Below are 25,621 nucleotides of genomic sequence, written 5' to 3'. Positions count from 1 at the left end.
CATGGGAATATAAATTCCCAGAGTAATAACGAATAACAAACATGAAAGTTACAAGCTTAACACTTTGATCATCACAATATTAAGGTGATATAAGGAGCCATATAAAAAAAACAAAAACGAATTGTTTCGTCGAGAGCACACCGAAATACGCTCGGCTGATATAATAAAACCGTCATTGTGACGATTCATTTCGTCAAGGGCTCACCCAGTGGCGTACGCAGGATTTTTTCAAGGGGGGGGGGGGTTAACATTTTTTAAACGGGCCGAAAATTTAAGGGTAAGAGAATTTTTTTTTTTTTTTTTTTTTTTTTTGGGGGGGGGGTGCCAAAAATTCCGCAACGACTTAGGGGGGGGGGGGGTCATCAAAAGTCACGCACATAAAACAAATTGAGGGGGGTTCAACCCCCCCCCCCCCCAAACCCCCCGCTGCGTACGCGCCTGGGCTCACCTAATATTCTTGACGAGTTTATTGACTGCATGTACCGAATCCGTCAAGCGGACCATATCCAAAGTGACATCGCCACTGATCAACCCATGCATTCACAATTACGGTGGATCAACCGCGAGCGAGCGCCAAATTGCTCCTGACACCACTAAACCTGCTTCACCTTTGTTAATTGCTGTCTGATTGTCGGCACAGCCTGTTCCACCCCTTTCGAACAGACTCAAGAGCTTTGTAAAATCCAAACTTCTTTTAAAATTCATCTTCTTTTCTGATTCGAACTTCTTTACAAGTTAATCAGCAGTTCACGCCGTCTCCTTCTTTACGACCGCTTTCAATTTAATCAGGCGATGTACTTGTTTTGACGTCCTGAGCGGTTCTTTTTTTGAACTTCAAAAGAGGCCATTTGCTTGTAAGGATTGATGATGACCGTGTCTTGAATCTTTTTATTTAGTTAAATCCAGAAGAAGGAACACATTTTTTGCTCAAAGCAAATTTATTTTCATTTCAGGTGTAGAAAGTCATATTCATTTTAGTATGATAATCACAAGAAATAAAAACGGTTTCATGTGCTGATTCGAAAAAGTTGGAAAATATATTTCAAGAACGTTGAGAATATCTAGTTTCCTGGATAGAAAAAAAGATGGTTGAAACAACAGCGACATCGTTGATCACAGATACAAGTCTGGCGGATGTGAACTTTACAATATACGACATCGAGATGACATCGACTGTCAACGTTTCATCAACAAGTATGGACGTGGGCGACGATACCGGAATACACCTGTACGCCGATGAACACGTGTTTAACACGATTCTGCTAGCGGTGACCGTTACGATGACGGCTTTCGGGTGCGTGGGAAATGCACTGGTGATCGGAGCCGTTCTCACGCATCGCAAACTAAGAAACCTCGGTAACGCGTTCGTGGTCAACCTTGCGGTCGCTGATCTCGCCGTCTCGGCGTTCATCAATGCGTTCGGCATAGCCGGCGTTGTCACGACCGGAGCTTTCTTCGACAACAGACATGTCTTGTGTCAAGTAATCGGCGTTATCTGTATCATGAGGTGAGAAAAGTTGCATTCAGAAGGAAAAAAATAAAGTAATTATTTTAAACAAACTGCTTGATGCTATAAGCGATATATGTTTGTTTAGAAACATCATCGTTTATGATAGAAATTCATTAATGATTTCATATCATTTCTCCATTTTTAACTGCCTTATTCCTCCATAGTTTGATTCTTACTAATATTAGAAAGATTTACTAGCATTGTCAATTTTATATCTTTCTTGACTGTTTCAAAGCTTTTACAATTTTATAGTATTCTTAGTATTTCTTTCCTAAGCTTCGATCATGCCGATTTTCTTTTCTGCCAATCGATTTGAATGTTCCTTAAATGCATTCGAGAATTAAGGACATTGCATATTTCAACGACAACAATTATCACACCTTCTATGTTTTCGATAATGGCTGAATTAAAATTTTGGTAAATTATTTCCGAGTAAAATTTGAAATGTGGATAATTTTGGCCCAACATATTGGAAAATCATTGAAAGTTATATCCTGCGAAACTTAGCTCTTTTGGACATAATAGTTAATTCAGTTCTCATGTATTTGTTTGTTCCACATTCCACATAACAAGATTGTCTCATTAACGAGAAAATGCAAAATAAAACAATGATAGACATGTAATATAGAAAATTAATAACGTGAAAAATGGGGAACCTATTAAGAAAGAATAAAGAAAGACGTAAAAAAAGGTCGAGTCACTGACACATTAGCATCATGAATAACATTCAAACATAGAAGTAGTACGTATAAAATACGTGCGTGATGCCATGGTTACCCGACGACAATGATCAAATTTTAAAAACCTAATTTCAGACAGAGTGAGAGGAATGAAATCTAAAATTTATTACAAATTTCAATTTAATAAGGAATATTTGAGCTGACGCTTTGTCGTTGTTTTTATTTCCGTATGATAAAATCAGATAAATACATACAGAGTAATCATACAGAGAAAAAGGACAAAATACGGCTGGTAGCCCATAGTAGCTGCAACTATTCTGATGCTGCTGGTCTTCCATGGGGCCAGTTTATACAATGTAAAAATGTACATAATATTAGAAATGAACAGAATAAATAATTACAAAGTATCAGTGGAAATCATGATATAAATAATTTATTCAAAATATTTAAAAAATACATAATATATACATAGTCATTACGGAGGGAGTAGGGAAAGGGTATTAACTCAAACATGTCTTTCAAACATTCGAGGGTCATGTTATTTAACGTTTTGTGAGTTAAGATTAATAAATGGATTTTTTGCCTTTCACGTTTCATTTACCAAACAAGACGGCTATGAATTTGACTAATAGAAGTATGCAAATAATCTTTTGGAGTTTTACTAAACAGTTGTGGCTGGCAGATTGCCATACTTCATCCCCGTAATCAAAGTGGGGTAAATGATGGAATTATAGATTATTTTCAATTCAGACATATTCACAAATGTCAACACAAATAACAAACCATTTTACTTAGCTTGTTACAAGTTTGTTCAATGTCAACATCCCATTTAATTTTTTTCATCCACATGTACACCGAGATATTTGAAGCATTTTATTGGGACAACCGTTGTTCTTTGATTTTTATATTCAAAAGCGCTTGTTTTTTAAGCAAGTTATGTGTTCCTCAATAAAATGCGTAGCTGATCTTTAAGTTGTTGTTATTCATTCACGCAACAAGGCTATTAATTTCTTTATTTAAAACATTTTCGACCACTTTTGAATTTGTATGTGAATTATATGACCGTGTCATCTGCATAAAGATGGACCTTGCAGGTGTTGAAAGCAGAATTGTTGTCATTAAAAAAAAAATGAACAACAGGGGCCCCAGTATAGTACCTTGCGGCACACCTTTTGTAGTGAATCTTTCATCAGAATATCATCAAATAGTGTTTGAACCACTGTAATTCTACACCAGTTACACCCATAGGTTCAAGGTTTAGATAGAGGGATTAGGTGATCAACCATATCGAAGGCTTTTTACAAATCTACAAAAATTGTTCCAATGTAATTATACCTTTATCGATTTAATAAAACCAGTCATCTGTGACTGTGGTTAGTGCTGTCACGGTGGAGTGTTTTGGACGAAATCCTGTCTGATTTTGGGTAAGCAAGGAATGAGACTATGAATAATCAAGCTATTGTCGTCGAATGACTCTTTCCATAACTTTAGAGGCGCAAGGCAACAGTGAGATCGGCCTGTAATTATTGAAATCATTTGTTTTCCTTTTTTGTGTATCGGCATTACTTTTGCAATTTTCCATTTGTCGGGCACAGTACCCCTTCCGATAAGGATTTGTTGATTAAAAATGTAAAAGACTCGTTTCAAAACATAAGATTGAGATACATTAAAAATTCAAAAAATCTGTCAGAAACCTCCAAACCACGAGAATTAAGCCGGTTATTAGCCCTTTTGTTATTTGTGCAAACATGTTTCGCTTTATTTGCAAAGTGGTTATCAAACTCATTCGCTATTACACTTGAATTTTCTTCGGGGACAGTGCTGTTAAGAAGAATTTTATTATCACCCATTAAACATTTGAGTGTTGTCAAAAATTCATTTCTATTGGTAACTTCAGATAGTTTATCACCGTTGTATTTACGTTCTGATTTTCTTATCTCTGTGTTAACTCTATTTTTCATGCGTTTATAGAGTTTCCATAAGTCATCATTCTGTTTCTTTTTTGGAGGCTTTCAGTTTTGCTTTATCTCTCTGTCTCTATCAAATCAGACCTGAAAGCTTCTAAATCTACATTTCTCGACTTTCTGAACGATTCAAATGTTTCACCTATATGAGTCCCGCTAGAAAGGTAACTTCTGAACCACTCCACGGCCTCCCCAAGAATTACATAATAAAATAAAATGTCATGGTTAATCGTGTCAAAGACCTGGGCGACTTTACAAATTAATAAAAGAATCGCACTCACTACTGTGTCGTTTTGTAACCGACCTATCACATTGCATGTATATGCGTCGCAGATAAAGTGAGATAGTCTAAGAATAATAATGGCTGATAAAAAAAAAATGATACCCGTAAGTGTGTGAAAGAGAAATCAACCCTTTATTCAAGTATGTCATTATGTGTCCTGCTAGACAAGTATACCTCTGAACCACTCCAAGAATTACATGATAAATTAAAATTTCATGGTTAATCGTGTCAAAGACCTGGGCGATAAATGCCTACTTTCAATACACTGAGCTTTCAACCTCCAATAGCAGAAACGACTGAGCGCCAAAGAAGATAATTCTTAAAACCAATCTGTTGCCACTTGGCAAAACACAATTAATTTTCCATTTTCATCAAACAAATCTTCTATATAAAGTTTCATAGTTATTATTGCGTGAAAGACCTTGGCGACTTTACAAATAAATAAAAGAATCGAATGACCGCTGAGTCGTTTTGTAACCGACCTATGGCAGTACATGCACATGAGTCGCAAATCAATTGAGATAGTCAACGAATAATAATGGCTGATAATAATAATATAATATATATATATATATATATATATATATATATATATGTAATAATATAATAATAACTTTTTATAACGTTTTATTTACCCAGGGTAGCCAGTTATGAAACTGCTCTCCCAGCGGGCCCTGCATAACATAATATTACTACCCTTTTCCGATCTAATATGCTGAGCGCCTAGCTAGAAGGCAGAAGGTCATTTGTTATTAGTCTTTGGTATGACTCGGCCGGGGTTCGAACCCACGACCTTCCGTTCATGAGGCACCGGTACCCGTAAGTGTGTGAAAGAGAGATATGAAGAAAGAGAAGTATATGGGCTAATGCCCTCTTGCTCCAAATAGAGGCGGTCCGACAAAGGTTTTAAATTAACGTTCGATTAAAAAGTACATGTACCCTAACTCCGATGCTTGTATTTATAGTCGGAACACTTTTCATTACTTCAGAGTCATAGCCAAAACAAACAAACAAACAAAAGTTGAAATGATTTCTTTAAGAAAAGAATGGGAAAAGGCCATGATACCTATTTTTTAAAAAAAACTATTGAACGAAGGCACATTTTTTTATTGATTCATTTTCGCGAAAATCCCCAAAATAGGTGTTTGCCATATTCGTACAGATGACTGCTTCTTCATTCAGTTCGTGTAAAAGTAACACTTTGTAGAACGAAGGAAATGCGCAGTGAAAAGGGGCTTTTGATCAGAGACCATTAAAACGAATTCGACCCTGATAATTTGTTCGTTTTAATAGAAAAGAAACGGGTCAGTGAAAGTTTGCGCAAAAAACTGATAAAAAATAAGATAGTTATGAATATTTGAATGTGAGATCAATCGTACATAAATTGACAACTTAGTCTGTGACGCATTTTGCGAGATGCACTCCAAATTACCCTGTAATAAAAACTACCAAAAAATATATTTCAGAACATTTTCAATGACACATTCACCGTATATATAATTATTGCAAATATGTTTTTATACAACCCCTGTATGAAACAAGACTATTCCATCATCAATAACTAAGAAAATGAAAGCTCATGAAATTGCCTGTACAGAGCAAATTGGAGAGGAGGTCGCAAGATATATCACATGGTTATCAAATTCTGTTTCACTGATGACAACTTCAAAAATGCAAAGAATGTAGTATTTTAATCGGATGTTGCTCAAAAATCTTATTCATTTGGGTCTCTCATTTTCCTGCTTTTATCAAAGATAATATCAAGTAAAAGTTAAAGAACACGACCGTCCTATAGTGAAATAGTATTTACATAGATGATGACGATTCTTCTTGCATGTATACCATAGGTCTGTTATTGTGCTAATTCAACTCGATCTCTGATCACAATCGCGTTTAACAAAAAATAACCGAAAAGTTGAATTAAAGTAATTAATTCAAGATAACCAATACAATATTGAAAGGGAAGAAAAACACAGGTTAATCCACTCAGAATTGATGAATTCGAATTTCTAAATGTCAATGATCACAAGCCCCCATGCATTTTAATATCCTTCGGGATTAATTTCAATTTGAATGCGAAGGTGCACTCGGTTTCATAATTTATTTTGGATTGATGGGAGATTTGGTTGTATTGTATATATTTTATGGCAACATAAGGTTGTAACTTTTAAATTGAATATTTATGAAACTGGAACAGAAGGCTTAACCTTTAGTGTCCCTGGCTTTTCCAGTGATGGTATTATCTTTGATCTATATACCTTGTAAAACGTCTGTACGCTAATTTCCTATGTATTTTCTTTATTGCTAAACAGAATAATTATAATAATAATAATAATAATAATAATAATGCGTTTAAAAGACCACTATCAAATAGAAAAATATACACCGTTACTGAAACTTTCAATAGACCTATATCTGTTTACTAAAAAAATGTCATAACAATCATATTTAGTCATAGAAGATGGATTGATGAGAAAATGCTCTAAAAGTGGTGCCAACCGTTGCTCAAAGTCGAAGAGACAACTTTTGTTTTTTAAAGGTAAAGACCAGTAATGGTCATGCGATTGCATTGTGAAAGAAACGTTGTGGAATCGATCAGAAAAGGTTGATCATCTAGCATCTAGCATCTGCAAGGTTCTGGAATCATCAAAATGATAAGAAATTTGGCCCATTCTTCGTAAAGTTACAAGCACTATACACAGAAAGATGTATATGGGACTACCCTATCTCTCTCACACGACCATGAGAGAAATAAATTTACCAAATATATGAATTAGTAGGCGGTTTCCCTGCAAATTTTTTATCATCATGTATTAGTCAAAACATATTCTTTCACATGATTGGTAATGAGAGCTTCCATTTCATTTTTTGAAATTGGGGCGTTACAAATACTGGTCTTTACCTTTAAACCAAATTATGTAAGATTATCCATCATCGGTAAACCTATAGAATGCCGGCATCTTCTCGAAATTACTCTTTTTAATGATGATTATGTAAGATTATCCATCATCGGTAAACCTAATAATTTGATAGATCATGAACATAAACCTCGATTTTCATTAACCAATCAATTTTAATTAATTCAATAATTAATTGATTTATCTATACATTTATTTATCTTTGGTTTTTATTAAATCATGGTCATAAAACCGTTTTTCTTAGAGGCCATGTGCAAAATAATGTTTTAAAACAGCAAAGAGAGTTGAACGAAGGTTATATAAAAAGCGTTATTTTAACAACATGGATTCGATAAAAAATAAGTATCTAACCAGCATAAATTTGCCGTGATAGAATGCCGGCATCTTCTCGAAATTACTCTTTTTAATGATGATTATGTAAAATTATCCATCATCGGTAAACCTAATAATTTGATAGATCATGAACATAAACCTCGATTTTTATTAACCAATCAATTTTAATTAATTCAATAATTGATTGATTTATCTATACATTTATTTATCTTTGGTTTTTATTAAATCATGGTCATAAAACCGTTTTTCTTAGAGGCCCTGTGCAAAATAATGTTTTAAAACAGCAAAGAGAGTTGAACGAAGGTTATACAGAAAGCGTTTTTTTAACAACATGGATTCGATAAAAAATAAGTATCTAACCAGCATAAATTTGCCGTGATAGAATGCCGGCATCTTCTCGAAATTACTCTTTTTAATGATGATTATGTAAGATTATCCATCATCGGTAAACTTATGACAATGTACCAGCAGTATGAACGGTATACATGACATGATTCGCTTAACGTCTGTTTACACATCAGCCAAAGACAACACTCCCGTTTGTAGAGTACACAAATATCATTTATTTCTGTTTTACTCCAAAAATGCCTCATCACTTGGGCCAATGCTCCATAAATATTACGGAAAACATATCAGTATAGGCCCTCTATAGAGTAAAGACCCCCTCCCTCCCCCCCCCCCGAGTGTTACATTTTGATAATTTTGTGTGTTGGAATAATTGGGAAAGTTGTCTGCCTCTTCATCACAGTGACATTACCAATTTGAAAATTCTATTACGTGATAGTGATTACAACTTTCAAAAATGTATAACTTCCTTATTGTTTTTCCGATGTTACCCAAATTTTCAAATTGTTCTGCTTACTTTCAGGGGAATTGCTATCAAGGGTGGACTTTCTTTTAAGTTTAATAACGGTAAAGCCAGGTACAGCAATTAGATTCATTATCTTTGGAAAATACGTCGGCAAAAACGCGACAGTATTTTGGATTATATATTCCGTACCTCCCTCCCGCCACCCCCCCCCCCCACAAAAGCTGCCTTAATATTAGTTAAACACATTCACTAAGAAAACATGCTGATTAAAAAAGGGATGGTGACTGAGTACACATCCCATTCAGAAACGTAGCTTCGTTAAATGATCAAACTGCAATTTAAAAAAAAAATCGTTGTCTCCGCTTTGCTGGATAATATTTTAATCAAGATATAATGGAAAATTGATTGCAAGGCTCATGCCCTTATCAGTGTTAACAGTGGACGAAGGTTGGAAGTAGGGATTATTATTATTTTTTAGTTGAATAGTCAGAGCTGATGAGAAAGCCCATTCTGTTGAAAAATTGGAAATGTAGTCAAGGATACACCCTTAGAAAGGGCTTCATGAATTGATGCGAGACGATGTCACGAATTATCACTCGATCACGTTTTTACAAAGTTGCCATTATAATAACATATATAATGGTTTATTTATTCAAAAACCACATTGCAGCCCAAAGGCTGAATTGCACGATTTTTTTACAAATCTTTGACATTAAAACAGATTATAATGAACATTGTAAAAAGCATTACACAAAATAATAACTGCATACAAAATTAGTAACGCAATAATATTCAACTTTTACATTTTAAACCGAAATAGCTAGGATTATCATAATATCATTGATATCATTATCATTATAACCATAATAATAGTAATAGCAATCATAATAATAACAATAAAAACAATAACAATATGCCTTATGATAATACAAATATTCATCATAATAATAATAATATTCCGTTTTTATATAGACCTCAATACACCGATCCATCGATGTGCGTTTTACAGTTATATTATTACCCCGGCCATCGGATTCAGGCTTACCCGCACACAATGTGTGCACATTTTCCACTCCCTAGGGATCATTGCAGCCAGTCGCCATTTTACAAACGCACAATTGCTCGTTCAACCACATGAACTTTCGCATCCTATCGGATCCTACATTATGCCTAATAATAATGTTAATAAAACTTATACTAACAATAGGCATAATCGTAATAACTATCATAATTGTATGGTTTATCATGATAATGATATCGCATCCCTAAGATGGAATTGTTCATGGCTTCTTGAAAAACAAAAGCTCATCGGTCCGTCGTGACACTCCTAGCGCTCCAATTAACATCGAGCTATCACTGCTTATTATGACGTCACTCCCACAATGCGCTTCAAAGACTATCCCGGTCGTTGACGCAGTCCTGTGTCAGCGGAATGACGCATCATGTGCAACGGGCCGTGTACCCGAGTTAATACACCCTTTCATGGTTACGAGAGTGCGCGTGCGCCGACATGGGCGCCATTTTGAATTACGAGTACCGCAATTTTAAACTGCGAGTAAACATTGCTGGTAACTTTTATTTGATGCAGCATGTATTGGCGCGCAGCGCAGTCAGTGACAGAAGCCACACACCAATACATGTGCGTCAGAAAAAAATGATGACGCAATGTTTATTTGTAAGTTAAAATGGCGGCCTTAAAGGTAAAGACCAGTATTGGAAACGCCCCAATTTCAAAAAATTGAAATGGAAGCTCTCATTACTAATCATGTGAAAGAATATGTTTTGACTAATACATGATGATAAAAAATTTGCCGGGAAACCGCCTACTAATTCATATATTTGGTAAATTTGTTTCTCTCATGGTCTGTGAGAGATATAGGGTAGTCCCATATACATCTTTCTGTGTATAGTGCTTGTAACTTTACGAAGAATGGGCCAAATTTCTTATCATTTTGATGATTCCAGAACCTTGCAGATGCTAGATGCTAGATGATCAACCTTTTCTGATCGATTCCACAACGTTTCTTTCACAATGCAATCGCATGACCATAACTGGTCTTTACCTTTAATCGTGAAGGGGTGTATTATACACGTCTTAGCGTTGCAAGAAAGTTTCGATCAATTGCAAATCCCCCAAATCAAGCGTTAGTCTTGCGATTAATTACAAATTTGCAACTGATCGCAACTATCATTATTATTATTATAACTCAACTTTCTTGCCATTAAAAATAGAGAGAGAGGGAGAGAGAGAGAGGAGAATAAAAGCTAGATCTAGTTAACTTAATCAAATTTTAAAACTTTAATCCTAACAAAATCCTAGGAAATCGAGGAGACTAATGGGGCGTTGCAAGAAAGTTGAGTTCCAATTGATTGCAAATATCAGTTGCAAACTGTGCAACTTGCAATCAAGTGCAACTTTCTTGCAACGCCCCATAAGATTATCAGACCGAAATAAAGATTTATTTATTTCTTGAATACAAGCCCTACGACCCCCACTTCTTATAAACTATTCTCTGAATTCAAACATACTAAAGCATTTCGTCTTGCACTCATCAGAGTAAATCGCAAGAATGAACAGAAAGCCGAAATCAGACAAAGCGAATAGAAGTTAAAGGATCAAAGCGCGCGAAAAGATACTGAGTCTGTACTTCTTTCATTTTTCCCATTGTTATTTGATATTCACCATCCATTCATTGTTTCCTTGTTGGCCACCTCTCCGTCTCATTAAGGACTTTTAGATTTGCACGACGAGAACGTGGACTGCTATGGGTAACATCCTTTTAAGGCAGTGTGACGTCCTTTTAAGCCACTGCCGGCACTGTCAGGACGTCACATTGCCTTAAAAGGATGTCACACGTGGCAGTCCACGTTCTCGTCGTGCAAATCTAAAAGTCCCCATTATCTTTCTCACTTCTCACATAATACACATCGCTACCAAATTATACCAGCGCTCTATAGGAAATAGAGGAATGTCATTGCTTTATGTATAAATCTATAAAAAAAAAAAAAGTGTCTAGGACACTGCTCCATTGTCAATATTCTACACTGTACCAAAGAGCTAACGTCAACCTTAAGAATACTATACTTAACCCAATAATTAACGAAAGATAGCCCGGAGCATGTCGGCTCATCGTAAATAAGTAATGCATTGAAATGCAATGTGTTTTTTTCACCTAGGCAACGACTTTGAATTATCGACATATTAATTAGAGTGCATGTATTAATAGCGACCCATTGTTGATGTCTTTGGTTACATCTGTCATTATTTTTTAGGGCATTATGAGATACGAAGGATACGTTCTAAATTATGAGTTAATTACTCTAGAATTTATCAGGAGTGTTTGGATAATTTAGGATGTGCCATAGAACTGTTTTCTTAACAGAGGTTATTTACGTTATTTTTTAATTCATATCCAATCATGCCATTTACAGGGATTGGGTATCTTCGCCTCAGATTCTAAACCAAATACTGCATTTAGCTCATGCTGGAATCGGAATTATAAACCTTTAGGTCAGTCAGGCATCCCATGACTTTTACTTTTACAAGCCGATCGCCTGTCTGATTATCAACTTATTAATGATTGGAAATCGAAATTTCTAAAACCGTTTTCCTATAACGGTGTTTATACGACTACCGTCTATTTGGGGAAATGAGTATGGTACAACCGGTCACTCAAAGATTTTTACTTTTTTTTAAGCACTTCATGATCATTTTGAAGCGCAAAATGTTTAGGGCTTCAATATTACACCCTAATTATCACAGATTCTGATAACATGTAGGGCCATGCATCTCAGATTTAACATTGTTAAACGATGCCTTTAAACATTACTAATGCTCTTGAAGCATTTTACAGTCAAACCTGTCTAAAGCAACCACCCTAGGGAACACAAAAAGTGGTCTTTACAGACAGGTGGTCTATATAAACAGGTTCCATTAGTACATTTTTCAATGGGAAAACATTTTCAAGGGAAACAAAAAATGTGGTCTTTGTAGACAGGACACTGCTCCATTGTCAATATTCTACACTGTACCAAAGAGCTAACGTTAACATTAAGAACACTATACTTAACCCAATAATTAACGAAAGATAGCCCGGAGCATGTCGGCTCATCGTAAATAAGTAATGCATTGAAATGCAATGATTTTTTTTTCTCACCTAGGCAACGACTTTGAATTATCGACATATTAATTAGAGTGCATGTATAAATAGCGACCCATTGTTGATGTCTTTGGTTACATCTGTCATTATTTTTTAGGGCATTATGAGATACGAAGGATACGTTCTAAATTATGAGTTAATTACTCTAGAATTTATCAGGAGTGTTTGGATAATTTAGGATGTGCCATAGAACTGTTTTCTTAACAGAGGTTATTTACGTTATTTTTTAATTCATATCCAATCATGCCATTTACAGGGATTGGGTATCTTCGCCTCAGATTCTAAACCAAATACTGCATTTAGCTAATGCTGGAATCGGAATTATAAACCTTTAGGTCAGTCAGGCATCCCATGACTTTTACTTTTACAAGCCGATCGCCTGTCTGATTATCAACTTATTAATGATTGGAAATCGAAATTTCTAAAACCGTTTTCCTATAACGGTGTTTATACGACTACCGTCTATTTGGGGAAATGAGTATGGTACAACCGGTCACTCAAAGATTTTTACTTTTTTTTAAGCACTTCATGATCATTTTGAAGCGCAAAATGTTTAGGGCTTCAATATTACACCCTAATTATCACAGATTCTGATAACACGTAGGGCCATGCATCTCAGATTTAACATTGTTAAACGATGCCTTTAAACATTACTAATGCTCTTGAAGCATTTTACAGTCAAACCTGTCTATAGCAACCACCCTAGGGAACACAAAAAGTGGTCTTGACAGACAGGTGGTCTATATAAACAGGTTCCATTAGTACATTTTTCAATGGGAAAATATTTTCAAGGGAAACAAAAAATGTGGTCTTTGTAGACAGGCGATCTTTGTGGACAGGTGGTCACTAAAGCAGGTTTGACTGTATCTTAATGTATCTACTGTCTCTAATAGAGAATAGGTTAGAATCAAATAGCATCTGATTGTATAGTGGTCTCTAAAAGGAAAGATTGAAGTTTTCATCCATATTTACTATATTTTCACTCAAGGGGAGTCGTATCGGTGGTCTCATTTCTTCTTCTAAAGAGTAGCGCTTTAAAGACGATCCATGATGCTAGGGACTTTTAGATTTGCACGTCGACATAGTGTACTGCTACGTGTGACGTCCTTTTAAGGCCGTAAAAGGACGTCACTCGTAGCAGTCCACTATGTCGACGTGCAAAACTAAAAGTCCCTATTATATTCCCTTTAAAACAAATTATTTTTCTCGCAAGACAGACGGTCTTTTTTTCATTTTAATATACACGACGATGGTTGATCATTTCCCTGGTTAAAAGTGCGATTTTTACACAAATATACAGAGCCTTTAACTTCCGAAGGTTTTTTTTCTTCATACTTCACCAACAAAATATCGTGTTACATCGCATTTAGCTTTCGAGATAGAAATTACAAGTGGACTTGTAAGTTGTTACCCTGTAAGTTTTATTTCTCTTCCAATTTAATTTAATATTGTGTTGCCCTTGATAGGGGCATCAATTTTAAAGGCACAAGTTGCTTCTTAGAGGTCCTGGCCTATTATGTATTTTGAATTTATGATTTGTAATTTATTTATAATGCCAAATAAATTGAAGTGAATTGAAATGAATTGGACGGTTTGATTCCATTAAAAGTCAGAGAAATTCATGGAGCTTGTGTCATTAAAGAGGCATACAAATATTAAGAAAAGAGAGAGAGAGAGAGAGAGAGAGAGAGAAGGATGAAATAAAAAAGAAAAGACAGAGACATAGAGGTTACCTTGATTTTTTTTTATCATAAACACAAAACCCGGAGGTCAGTCTAATCAAATCTCTTTCTCCTTCGCTTCCGCATTATTACAGCACGTAATAGGGAAATAATTCATTTAAAGAAAAATGAGCACAAAGCATGCTAAAGAATTCTCTTACCTCATCAAAGTTTGTTTGTTCATGCCTCATCAAGAAATTATTTATCTTCACAGTAAGGTCAGCGAGGGCGCGATAGCCTTTAAGTTGATTAAAATCCAAAGCGATAAACAGCAATACGACTACAAACAAAGAAAAGCGTTGTGCATTTTAGATATTATAAGGACCCACGTTTGGTTCTTTCTATTAAAGGCCCACTGTACTACTTGTAGCTACTTGCTCCCTCTATATAGAAAACTTCCCCAATCGGTGCCTGTTGGTCCCCATGATCCTCTTTGTCTTATGTTAATTGAGACCTGAGTTGATGAGATAGCCCCCTGTCAGTGACCACGCTGTGTGGTCTTATCCCTTCTGGCCAAATTAGTACAGACGGCCTTTAAAGTTTCTCTGTTAGGCCCACCGCACGATTATATACGACCCTCTTGCGATCCGATTTTCGAAGAAATGGCAATTGTTTTAGATATGTAAATCTAAACAAGCATCATCTTCACGTTGTAGGTTATAACTATTGATGAGGATACTCACAACCAGAATTTACGTGCATTTGATTATTCTACTAAGAGTAAACACCTAATCGGCTTCAAGTCTTAGACAATCGCACTAATGGTGTGACGTCACTACGATTCTGAGCCGATTTAACTTTTCCTCGTCTAAGGAAGCATAAACATCCTTGAAATTTAGATTTTATCAATCATATGACTATTTAGATCCACGATCATTACGATTTTAGAAGTTTGAGTGTGAAATGCCATTGCAATTTCTTTCAAAATCGGATCGTATAGTCTGGTCGCGTAATGTACTACTCGGGGCCTTGGCAGAATTGATAAAGCTACGTTTAACTGGAGGATTTGTTGGTGATTCTGATATTTGATTGAATCGAATTTCACAATTCAATTTGATTCAATCCATTGATTTATTTCATCATTTTCAATTTGATTCAATCCATTGATTTATTTCATCATTTTCAATTTGATTCAATCCATTGATTTATTTCATCATTTTCAATTTGATTCAATCCATTGATTTATTTCATCATTTTCAATTTGATTCAATCCATTGATTTATTTCATCATTTTCAATTTTTATTCTCCAAACATACATATTAATTTACATTTTGATATATTTAGATTTTATACGTTTTTCCAATACAGTACATGACATTATATAGAAAATGTATATTAACAAAAAAGAAGAAAATTACAAAAAATAAAAGAGTTACATGCTTAATGCATAATCAATATGATATAAATAAACATGATATAGCAGAGCTGCCACGAAAGCATGAAGCTTCATGCAGACTGAGTCTTGCATTTTGACAATTCTTTAAAGAACAATTGTGAGATTGCTAGAGGTGACGTAGTCGAGTGGTTCAAACACTTGAGTGGAGATGCGAAGGTCGTGGGTTCGATCCACTACGGCATTCTTAAGGAATGTTATCCATATTACTTCTCTCCACCCAGGGGAACCAACATAAATGATGCGAAAGTCATTGTAGTTTGTGAGCGTCTGTAAACTGGCACCTGACTGTAAAGCTCTCCAGGGAGTAGAGAATGTGCATACGTTGTGTGCGTGCAAGCTTTACTCCGGTGACCGGGGTGGTAACATTTCTGTACAGCGCACAGAAACACCGAAGATATAACCACAGAATAGTGTTAATAATATCATTATTATTATTATTATTATTATTATTATTATTATTATTATTATTATTATTTGTATTATTATTATTATTACTACTATTACTATTATTATTATCATTATTATTGTTATTATTATTATTATTATTATTATTATCATCATCATCATCATCATCATCATCATCATCATCATCATCATCATCATTATTTTCGCTCCACTACCATCGGAGAAACATTATTGCTTAGAATGAAGATAAAGAATTGTATTCCTACACCTAACTGATTTTTTTATATTGATGTGATATCTACAACACTGGTTTTCAGAATGAGATATAATATATACGTGTTCATTTGATAAGACTAGTCCTTTTTGTTATAAGACTTTGCAGTTGGGATTCGTGTACTGTCTAGTAATATTATTTATCCGTTATCTAATTTGCAAAGTGTAAACAAATCTTTATTTACGAAGAAAAGATCAAATAAAACGAGATAACTTCGAATAAGTCAAGGGAGAAAATTGAGTATAGAATGAACTGTGGAATAAAATCAATACACATAACCTGGATAAAGGACAGCTTCATTTAACTTCGAAATCCAGATCTGGCATTCACCTTTCTTATATCACTATAATTATAGGTAAACAGTGCCATAACAGCCGAAATTGCCACTTCACAGGGGCGGACAAATCTCCGAACATTTTCTGACAAGCAACGATGATTATTTCGACATTAAACAAAGATTAAATTGTGCCGCGATGACATAACCGCTTTTCCATTTTGAAGCTCAGATTTCATGATTTTTCACCAATTTGAAAGATATTGAAAAATTCTTAACTTTTGTTAACATCTCGAACCTTCTCTGATCTGTTCCTCTTTTACCCTTTAAACAAAATTGTTTATAGAAAACAACTTAATTTTTAATGAAAAGCATATTGTCATAAGCAAGTTTTCTTTCTTGCAGAAAATATATCTTAAGCTACAAAACGTTTGCTATATAACCCTAAAGTGGCTAATTCTCCTTGGCGCTGGAATAAATAATGCCAATAATCATTTTAGAAAGGTTAATGAACCAAGTCCTGCAATGTTGATCTCTGATCTGACTCCGTGAGAGAGATTAAGAAGCCATTAGCGACCCATTTTCCATTATTTATGCATCATGTTTACTCGTTTCGCAAAAGCAGAAACGTAATTAATAGCCAATTTACGTGATCGTAAGCCGTCCTTGTAATCCTATTTACCGTATTATACTTTCTTACCTATTCAACTATTTACGTCAGACTTGCGTCAGACTATTGACCAATTGCGTCAGACAATGGACCACATCTTGCAGTGCGGCGGAACGGGTTGCACAGATGTGGGGTCATGTTAATTGGATCTAGAACCAAAGTTAAAAATCGAACGATTAATATTTATATTAATGATGTAAAACTCAATCAAATAGATCATTGCAAATACATAGGTATATATATAGATCACAATCTCGATTGGGATAAATATGTTAATTTTCTGAGAAAAGATATTATTAAAAAGCTGTACCTATTTAAAAGAATAAGGAACTATATATCTCAGAATATTGCACTTATGTTTTATAAAACAATATTACAAAGTAAACTTGACTATTGTGATGTGGTCTGGCGAAATATTATGAAAAAATCTGTTAAGAAGCTTCAAGTCCTCCAGAATAGAGCCCTCCGAATTATATTAAAAGTTGATGCCAGATATTCTACAATTTCCCTGTTTCAGCAGTTAAAGCTTGATTTTTTAGAAAAAAGAAGAGATAAACATGCCCTTTACATGATGTATAAAATTGCTAATCATAATAGTCCTAATTACTTGCTAGATTTATTTGAACTAAAATAATGTAATTATAATATGAGAAATTCAATTAATAATTTTGTACTACCTAAATTAAAAACATGTTTTAAAAAAAAGAGTTTCAGCTATTTCGGTGCGAAATGCTGGAACTCAATCTCACCAGAACTTAAACGTGAGTTATCTGTTATAAATTTCAAGCGTAATCTAAATAAGTATATGGAACCAAGAGCCCTTAAGGAGTAATCCCCATCCCCTTTTAATATTTCATATGTATTTTTAGTTTATGTTATTTTTGTTTTGTATATATTTATGTTACCATTATTATGTTGAATTATGTTGTATATATGTTATTTTGATATTGTATGTTTTTATGTATATGCACGGCCCTACAGAAGAACAGTCTGCGGGCTGAGGTAGGCCTCCGTGTTTAAATAAATAAATGAAATGAATGAAATGCAATGAAGAACTGGGCATGTGAATGAGACGGCCATCGCAGCCATTTGGCGATGGAAGAACTTGATGTAATCTAATTTAATTTAGGAACTTTACATTAATCATGATCTAAAGAGACACGAACATTTCAAAAGAAATCTATTAAAATATGAAGAAAAAAAATATATATATCGAGATGATTCAAGCAAAAGTTTGTAAGAAATGTTCGTGTGTAGGAAGAGAAATTTACTCCTTCGTGTTTCTTTATTTTCTAATTGCTTGCATTCAACCTGTCTTCATTTCAGAAAAAATCTATTAAAATATGAAGAAAAAAATATATATATATATATATCGAGAAGATTCAAGCAAAATTTCGTAAGAAATGTTCGTGTGTAGGAAAAGTAATTTACTCCTTCGTGTTTCTCTAATTTCTAATTGCTTGTATTCAACCTGTCTTCATTTCAGAAGAAATCTATTAAAATATGAAGAAAAAGTATATATATATCGAGAAGATTCAAGCAAAACTTCGTAAGAAATGTTCGTGTGTTGGAAGAAAAATTTACTCCTTCGTGTTTCTTTATTTTCTAATTGCTTGTATTCAACCTGTCTTCATTTCAGAAGAAATCTATTAAAATATGAAGGAAAAAAATATATATATCGAGAAGATTCAAGCAAAAGTTCCTAAGAAATGTTCGTGTGTAGGAAAAGTAATTTATTTCTTCATGTTTCTTTATTTTTCTAATTGCTTGCATTCAACCTGTCTTCATTTCAGAAGAAAATCTATTAAAATATAAAGAAAAATATATATATATCGAGAAGATTCAAGCAAAAGTTCGTAAGAAATGTTCGTGTGTAGGAAGAGAAATTTACTCCTCGGTGTTTCTTTATGTTCTAATTGCTTGTATTCAACCTGTCTTCATTTCAGAAGAAATATATTAAAATATGAAAATGAAAAAATATACATATCGAGAAGATTCAAGCAAAAGTTCGTAAGAAATGTTCGTGTGTAGGAAAAGTAATTTACTGCTTCGTGTTTCTTTATTTTCTAATTGCTTGTCATAAAAACGGATCAATTGTATTTGCCAAAAATACAACTGCCCTTGTCATTATTAGATGATTTGGGAATTATTAATTCACTGACTTTTTTTGGCATATGCTTGACATGCGTGAGATGTCAGTTTCATTACTTAAGAACGAGTATCTCCAGGGCAATCGTCCCGGACAACTACATCCCGGGCAACTACAGCCCGGACAACTGCCATCCGGATAACTAACCTATTTAGGAAAACTACAAATCATCCGGGTTACTGTACTGTGATCCCTGCGACGATAATCACTGGACAATTACCCACTAAGTAATTATCCTTATCTTTCGGGAAAACCACCTATTTTCTTTAAGTTAGTGGGTAGTTGTCCGGAGATTATTGTCCTGGGAGATATATCATCAATAGTGGAGAATACAGTTGCAACCTCTCTTCCACGCTAACTTTCGTCAAATTCCGATGAAGTGTTTTCGGAAGTCATTAATCTACATTTCCCTCCCCTACCCAGGTGTAGACGTTTGCCTCTCTTTACCAGGTGAACATGAGTATACACAGTAGGAAGACATCGTCGAATTATTATAAGCACTATATAAACCAAGAATAATTACTAACAACATTTCTTGTATAGAGCTCATGTCTCTCAGACTTGACAATCCAGGGGGGGGGGGGCGTTTCACAAAACTTGTCATGAGTGACACTTCATGACAGTCTTTGTTGTAAGCTACTGAAATCCTTGCTTCTGATTGGTTATCCGCAGATTTGTCACTGATTTTAGTCATTTGTCATTGACAAAAAGGCTTTGTAAAACAGGTCCCAGCTGACGTCCATAATCGTTATCCCGGCTTTAGCGTTGGTGCCAAGATAGTGCGTTATCACTTCAAGGAATTCATACCTGCCAGGTACCCATTTGCCACACCCGGGTCGAGTCCTGCAAAATAATGTAGAATAATGTCTCGCCAAATATCATTAGTGAGTGGGACTCGAACCGCGAACCATTGTGATCCACAGTCCGGCGACGTATCCACTATAGACCACCACACCGCTACATTATGTAAAAGTTAGCTAGAATATCGTAGTGCACTAGGCCCTTTATTTTTCTTGTTTTTATTAATAATATAAGTGAATGTTTAAGATCATGTTCATGCAATGTATATGCTGGTGACGTTGTTATGAGGGTGATGTAGTGTACTGTCCATAGATAAATACATTTCCCTTTGCCTATTGTTAAAAAATTCTATTTGAAAAGTGTGTTCACTTGAATTTTTGTTAGCGTTTCTATTCTTTCTTTTGACTTGTCTTAGAGAGAATGCTTTGTGTGTCTGAGAAGTTTTTTTTATTCTGGAATGCTTATTCTAAGGTGTGGTGTTATGGACATGTGTTAGGAGAAAATAGCTTGAAATAATTCTGCATCCTTTATCATTTAGTAGGTGGGATATCTGGATACGGTCATGTAAATAAAATAACAGAAACTTGCTGGAAGTGTGAAAAAAACATTTGGCAACATGTTCCTATGCCTGCACACATATTGGGGACCGTATCCGGACACCTACCCCTAGGACATCCACCCCCGGATAACCACCCCAGTCAACTACCCCCTAGGACAACTACCCCCTAGAACAACTACCCCCTAGGGCAACCACCCTCTAGGACGACTTACCCGGGACAACTACCCCCGGACAACTACCACCTAGGATAGCTGTCCGGGGGTCGTTGTCATAGGGGGTAGTTGTCTGGGGGAAGTTGTCCCAGGGGGTAGTTGTCCTAGGGGGTCGTTGACTGGGGTGGTTATCCGGGGTGTGGATGTCCAGGGTGTAGTTTTCCTAGGGGATGGTTGTGGTAGGGGGTAGTTGTACGGGGGTAGTTGTCCGGGGTAGTTGTCCTAGGGGGAAGTTGTCCTAGGGGGTAGTTATCTGGGGGTAGTCGTCCTAGAGGGTTGTTGTCCGAGGGGCTAGTTGATTGGGGTGGTTATCCGGGAATGGATGTCCAGGGGTAGGTGTCCTAGACCCATTGGGGACAGCTCTTTCTTTCTTTCCTATCTCAGCACCCAGTTATTACTATATTTACAACTTTTTATGTGCGTATGCCAAATTTAAATTTCAATATTATGTGTAAGTTTGGTTTGATGTTGTGCAATTATGTTTTCGTCATCAAGGGAACTCAAGAAAACTGTTTTCATCTTTCTTTAATTTGTGGCCTCAGGCAATTAGTGTCGTATTCATAGGCTTGACTTGTTTTGAAAGTGATCATGAAACGGATAGTTATATAATATTGGATGGCTTCGCTCTTGTCCTTTCTTGACATCTTGACATTCGATTTGAAATGTCTTTTTCATTGTCTTTATTTTACCCATGCACACTAACTTGCTATTTCTAGTTGTGCTGAGCTTGTTTGCAACATTTAGGCGAACAGACTAGAAGAGACTGATGCAGTCAAAATTCTATGTCATATAGCAGATTCCAAGGTTTTCATAACAAGTGAAAATGTGCTTTTATCTGCCTCATTCAGATCAAATACATGAAACTTGAAGAATTGTTAATGAATATAACAGCAGAGCTAGAAATGTTATATCAAAGTTAGAAAGTTAGCGTGCAAGGTAAAAAAATAAGTTCTTGACTTTCCTTGTAAGTATTAAAGCTTATCTGCCATAGTTTACAGGAGGGATTAGACTGCCCTACAAGGTTACTGGACAGGTGGTTATCTCATCAACTCAGCTCTCAGTTAACATAAGAAAAAGAGGATCATGGGGGACCAATGGTCACCGATTAGGCATTGTTTGTTATATAGAGGGCGCAAGTAGCTACAAGTAGTGCAGTGGGCCTTTAAGGGAGGGCAGATATGCAGTTGAGTAGAAGGTGCGAGAGAAATGGGTGAAGGAAATATGAAGTGAGATAATGTTAACACTGAATGCACATAAAGCCTAGATAAGAAAGAGTAAGTAGAATGTTAACAGATCACTCTTCAGATTCACCATCCATCCTCACATGACATTACACCCCTCTCTCTCCCTCTCTCTCCCCTCTCTCTCTTTCTCTCTCTCTCTCTCTCTCTCTCTCCTGTCACTATTAACTTTTACATACCTTACTTGTCTTCTAATGTCATATTTTATTCAGCTCTCTTCAATTTATGAATTATTGTAACATATATGTGTATCTATACTTCACGGTGGATCTCTTTTTTTTGTTGGTGGGGCGCACGTGAGGGGGAGCAAATTAAAAGGTCCACAAAGAAACTATATCACATTCTCTTCACGGGTTATATGCTTCATTCCCACTTTGTAAAAGTCTCCTATCAATATAAAAGTGTACATGTACATTTTTTATTCCTGAGTTAAAAAGATTTTCATTGCAACTTTAAGTGAATTCGAACCTTGAGAGCAAACTTCTCTAGAAGATAGGAGAACAATCAGAGAAGCATACTGGTGAAAGTTTGAATGAAATCGGACAAAAAGGATAAAATGTATACATGTAAAATCCAACCTATATTAGATTACGCATGTTCAATATGGGAGAGTTGTTCTGTATATAACAAGGACATCATCCTTAGATTAAACAAAAGAGCAGCAAGAATAGTTAAAAGGAACTTTGAGTTTAATGAAAATGGTTTTTATATTATCAAAAAAAATTAAAATGGCAGATTTTAGAAGAAAGACGTAACTATTTTCTTGCTTAAGAGCAGCAAGAATAGTTGAAAGGAACTTTGATTTTATTAAAAGTGGTCTTGGTATTATTAAATGATTGAAATGGTAGGTTTTAGGAGAAAGACGTAACTTTTTTCTTGCTTAAGAGCAGCAAGAATAGTTGAAAGGAACTTTGATTTGATTAAAAGTGGTCTTGATATTATAAAATGATTGAAATGGTAGGTTTTAGAAGAAAGACGTAACTATTTTCTTGCTTAAGAGCAGCAAGAATAGTTGAAAGGAACTTTGATTTTATTAAAAGTGGTCTTGGTATTATTAAATGATTGAAATGGTAGGTTTTAGAAGAAAGACGTAACTATTTTCTTGCTTAAGAGCAGCAAGAATAGTTGAAAGGAACTTTGATTTGATTAAAAGTGGTCTTGATATTATAAAATGATTGAAATGGTAGGTTTTAGAAGAAAGACGTAACTATTTTCTTGCGTGTTGTATAATTGTTTCCAGGGCTACGCTCCATCACGTTTATGCAATCCTATTGACATGGTATTTGATCGGCATCCAATGAATACGAGATAGGCTAACTCAATGAGTGTTGTCCTTCCCAAGCCTAGTACTGAAAGTTTCAAGAATAGTCTATACGTTATGCAGCCGGCACAGTATGGAATAACGTATAACTACATAATGCACAATCCATCGACTGTTTTAAAAACATGTATAAGAAAACCTATTTCTGTTAAAGATGAATATCATTATCGTTGTTTCTGCTCTTTCTGCTTTAAGTTTAGTTTGGTACCTCATGATATAAGGTTATTTTGTAGGGTGACAGAATTTGATTTAAAATAAATTAGTTGATTATTAGATTCCATTATTGTGTTTTTATATATTTAAGTAAATGTAACTTCTACTTTGTTTCTACTCAAGATTGTGGTCGCTAAATATTGTTATCATGACTTCATGAGTATTTAAACAATTCTGACTATATTATATAATCATGTATGATTAATTTATTTTGATGCTTTAATGTAAGCTCTTAATATTCAGGACCAGGGGGTAAAGCAGTCCTCCTCTGATCTCGTTATCCTGATGAAATATGTTCAAATAATAACGAAATAAATAATTCTTCTCTTTTTCTTCTTTTTGTCATTACCTTCTCAGTTGTTCTTGCTCCCTTTGGAGTATCGCTAGCATCGGTGTCAACCGCTACATTGCCATCGTCCACGGGAGCATCTACCGGGACATCTTCAACAAGCGTACCCTACCTTTTCTTTTGATCACACTCTGGAGCATATGTTTCTTCATTGATCTACCGAACCTGACGGGATGGGGTGCTCACACCTTCGACCCCAAGCTCATGCTGTGTACCTATAACTACGCAGAAGCGTACAGCTATACGTTCTTCTTCATATTAGTGGGGTTCGGGATACCCTTGACAGCCTTGATCTATAGTTACGCCAGGATCGTCATCTATGCTAGAGCTACCAAGGCACAGGTTGCCGCCATCAGCAAAGCAGACAAGGTCAGTAACTTCTTCTTGATGCAGTATCGCTCAATGATGATTTACTATACCTGCTCTGGTAATTACTCCTCTCTGTTTCTGTATTCCCTTAAAATACAGGTCAATATTTTGGGAATATAAGGAGCGTACATTGTGAAAAAGTTGGGCAATATTTTTCCTAACACTTTGCCCAACGTTGTGCCAATAGTCAACCCAACCATTTATTGGGCAATATTTTGCCCAGTGGTATTGGTAAACGTAAGTACCGTACTTCACACGTGCATAATTTTATCGTATTTTGCCCAACAGCTGGTCAAATGTTGCTTGAATGTTGGTCCAATAGTGCCCAACAAAAGAATTACCAACGTAAATTTACCCATGTTTTTTCACAGTGTGGGCCCAGGATTTAAGGGTGGAAGGAGAGGGGATCGAGTAACCTTACAACATGGTAAAATTGGAATTTCAAAGGCCATCAATATTATTATGAGAAGGTTGAGGGTTGATGCCACTGTTGCAATGTAATTTATATGAATTTTTAAATTCACTTATGTCACTTATTGAAACGAAATTTTTTATTATGTCATTCTCTACAGTCGAAGTCATCGACTACGAACCAGGCAATCCGTAACAACGACCTCCGGCTCCTACGCAGTGTCCTGACCATCGTCGTCGTCTTCTTCATCATGTGGACACCGTACGCCGCCATCGTCGTCTTCGATCGCTACGCCACGTGGTCGAGGACACCGCACGTCGTCGCCGTGGTCATGGCTCACATGAATAGTTGCATCAACAGCATCATCTACGGAGCGACCAATAAGAACTTCCGCCAGGCCTACGCCAGACTCCTCATCACACTCTTCACGTGTGGGACGCGACGGGAGATGCAGAAGAAGGACCAGCAGCAGAGGAAAATCATGGCGACTTCAAACACGAGCACGGCATCCAATATCTAACACGAACTTGGGGGATGTTTCACAAAACTTGTCATCAGTGTGACGAATGACAGTTTTTGTTATAAGCTACTGAAA

The 25,621-nt window shown here is 35.6% G+C and overlaps 1 protein-coding gene across 1 annotated transcript; it reads left to right on the top strand.

Annotated features, from left to right (window-relative positions):
* The first annotated feature begins 510 nt into the window (after window positions 1-510).
* Window positions 511-25,621, top strand: LOC763684 (melatonin receptor type 1C). The gene is made up of 3 exons (XM_001199738.4): window positions 511-1,507; window positions 24,254-24,614; window positions 25,187-25,621. Exons 1-3 carry the CDS (start codon window positions 1,086-1,088, stop codon window positions 25,544-25,546), a joined length of 1,143 nt encoding a protein of 380 aa, XP_001199738.2. The 5' UTR covers window positions 511-1,085; the 3' UTR covers window positions 25,547-25,621.

This window comes from Strongylocentrotus purpuratus, unplaced genomic scaffold, assembly GCF_000002235.5.
Source record: "Strongylocentrotus purpuratus isolate Spur 01 unplaced genomic scaffold, Spur_5.0 spur5_scaffold_12, whole genome shotgun sequence".
NCBI classification, from domain to species: Eukaryota; Metazoa; Echinodermata; class Echinoidea; order Camarodonta; family Strongylocentrotidae; genus Strongylocentrotus; species Strongylocentrotus purpuratus.
The sequence above is the reverse complement of the archived record's forward strand: the minus strand, read 5'-3'. Positions and strand labels throughout refer to the sequence as shown.

What these genes read in the sequence shown, in the direction of transcription:
- LOC763684 (XM_001199738.4), top strand. Translation starts at nt 1,086, where the DNA reads ATGGTTGAAACAACAGCGACATCGTTGATCACAGATACAAGTCTGGCG. An exon ending in GGCGTTATCTGTATCATGAG is followed by an intron (nt 1,508 to 24,253) that starts GTGAGAAAAGTT and finishes TTACCTTCTCAG; the next exon opens with TTGTTCTTGCTCCCTTTGGA. An exon ending in CCATCAGCAAAGCAGACAAG is followed by an intron (nt 24,615 to 25,186) that starts GTCAGTAACTTC and finishes CATTCTCTACAG; the next exon opens with TCGAAGTCATCGACTACGAA.